General features: G+C 45.3%; 1 protein-coding gene across 1 annotated transcript in view; it reads left to right on the top strand.

The window, feature by feature from the left end:
• Positions 1-1,546: 1,546 nt before the first annotated feature.
• Positions 1,547-1,664, top strand: part of LOC122544536 (histone H1-like) — a 193,967-nt gene continuing 193,849 nt past the window's right edge. Inside the window, 1 exon segment of the mRNA XM_043683849.1 lies at positions 1,547-1,664. Coding sequence (XP_043539784.1) covers positions 1,588-1,664 — 77 coding nt within the window. The 5' untranslated portion in view covers positions 1,547-1,587.

Below are 1,664 nucleotides of genomic sequence, written 5' to 3' on the forward strand. Positions count from 1 at the left end.
GAAGATATATAGTGAAAGACATGAAGGCTGCAAACAGATCTAAATTTAGCCAATGGCAGGGAAAAGGGATTTGACTAACAAAGGGCAAATGAAGAAAACAGTAATGTTGCAGAAGCCATTAAAGGAAAAACAAACAGTTGAAGCACGAATACATTTGTAAAGAGAGAAATAGGTTGGTAAAGAGGACCATATATCAATTACAACATAAAAAAAGGAGTTTAAAATGGGAAACAAAAACGTCTCAAAAATCTCTAACATAATGTTGTTCTCTGTTCACAAATGTTCACACAGCTAACACAGTTGGGGAGTTTACTGAGAGGGAAAAACTGAGCCAAATCAGTATTATTTGGGAAATGATGTTGGGACAGTGGGTAGGATTGAAGGTTGGGCATTGATCATCTACGTCACAGAGTATTTAATGTAGTGGGTTGAGTAGTACTGGATGCAGTGGTGATTCCTGATGAAGGGCTTTTGTCTGAAACATCGATATACCTGCTTCTCGGATGCTGCCTGACCTGCTCCAGCACCACTCTGACTTCAACTCTGGTTTCCAGCATCTGCAGTCCTCACTTTTGCCTGGATGCAGTGGTGGTCATGTTCCAAGATTCTATAAGCTCTGCAATAATTTACACAGATGGGGGGGGGGGGGGTTGCTAGTGTAAGTAATCCAATGGAAAAGGGAGGTAGGTATAAAATTGGGAACTATAGACCAGTCAGCCTACAGGGAAAAATCAAAATGAAAGCTTCAATTGCGAAGCATTTGACAAAACAGTATTCAGGATCCGATAGAGTCAGCATGGACATGAAGGGCCTGTTCCAGTGCACACTGTTCTGTCCTCTAAGCCTGATAAACCGACTGGCCATCTTGAGGATGGAAACAGTAGAGCTGATGAGAATATAAAAGTTACTGAGGAGAAGAACTTCAACAAACTCCCTGGACACCGCAGCAAAGGCTGAAAGGAGGAGACATTCTATCCTTCCACACTTACATTTGGTGATATTTCTGACGTGTGACTGTGTGAATGTGAATACTGTGTCAGAGAGGCTGTCGGAAAAGGGCGGACGGTTAGTCGAACGTAACTGTCTTTGTGTGTCCGCGAATATTATATTTCTGGGTCTCTCTTGTGAAAATCAAAAACATTTTCAAGTCAACTTATTCCCCGGCTCTCCCACTAGACCCCGAAGGTAGAATCTAAGACAATATATTTGTTGATTTCAAGATTTCGATCTAAAAGTACCGACAATGTCACCGTTCAGCTGAAAGAGCTCGATCTGTGCAGCAGCAAAATGCGCTTAACTAAGAACGGAGCCGGTCTATTCGAGTGAAAACTTTTCAGTCGCAAACCTTCCCATGTCAGGGTGAGGAGCGATCGAGCCTGGCTCTCTGGAGATGCGGAATTTCAGAGGAATCGGAGAGTTTAGGCCGTTAGAGAAACACAGAGAGGCAGCTGGAACAGGGAGCTGACGGCAGGTTGTCCCTGCGAAGTCCGCTCGCTGCCTTGAAGTTGCTCAGTGCCGCCCCCAGCAGCTTCTTTGCTGACCCAGTTCAGACTGTCCCAGAGAGAGATTCAGCGCAGAGTTCTCAACATGAGCGACAGTGCAGCCGCCGAAACGGCTCCTCCAGCCGCCGCTCCCACCAAAGCCAAGGCTCCCAAGAAGAAGGC

The sequence above is a fragment of the Chiloscyllium plagiosum genome, chromosome 50 (genome assembly GCF_004010195.1).
Source record: "Chiloscyllium plagiosum isolate BGI_BamShark_2017 chromosome 50, ASM401019v2, whole genome shotgun sequence".
NCBI lineage: Eukaryota > Metazoa > Chordata > Chondrichthyes > Orectolobiformes > Hemiscylliidae > Chiloscyllium > Chiloscyllium plagiosum.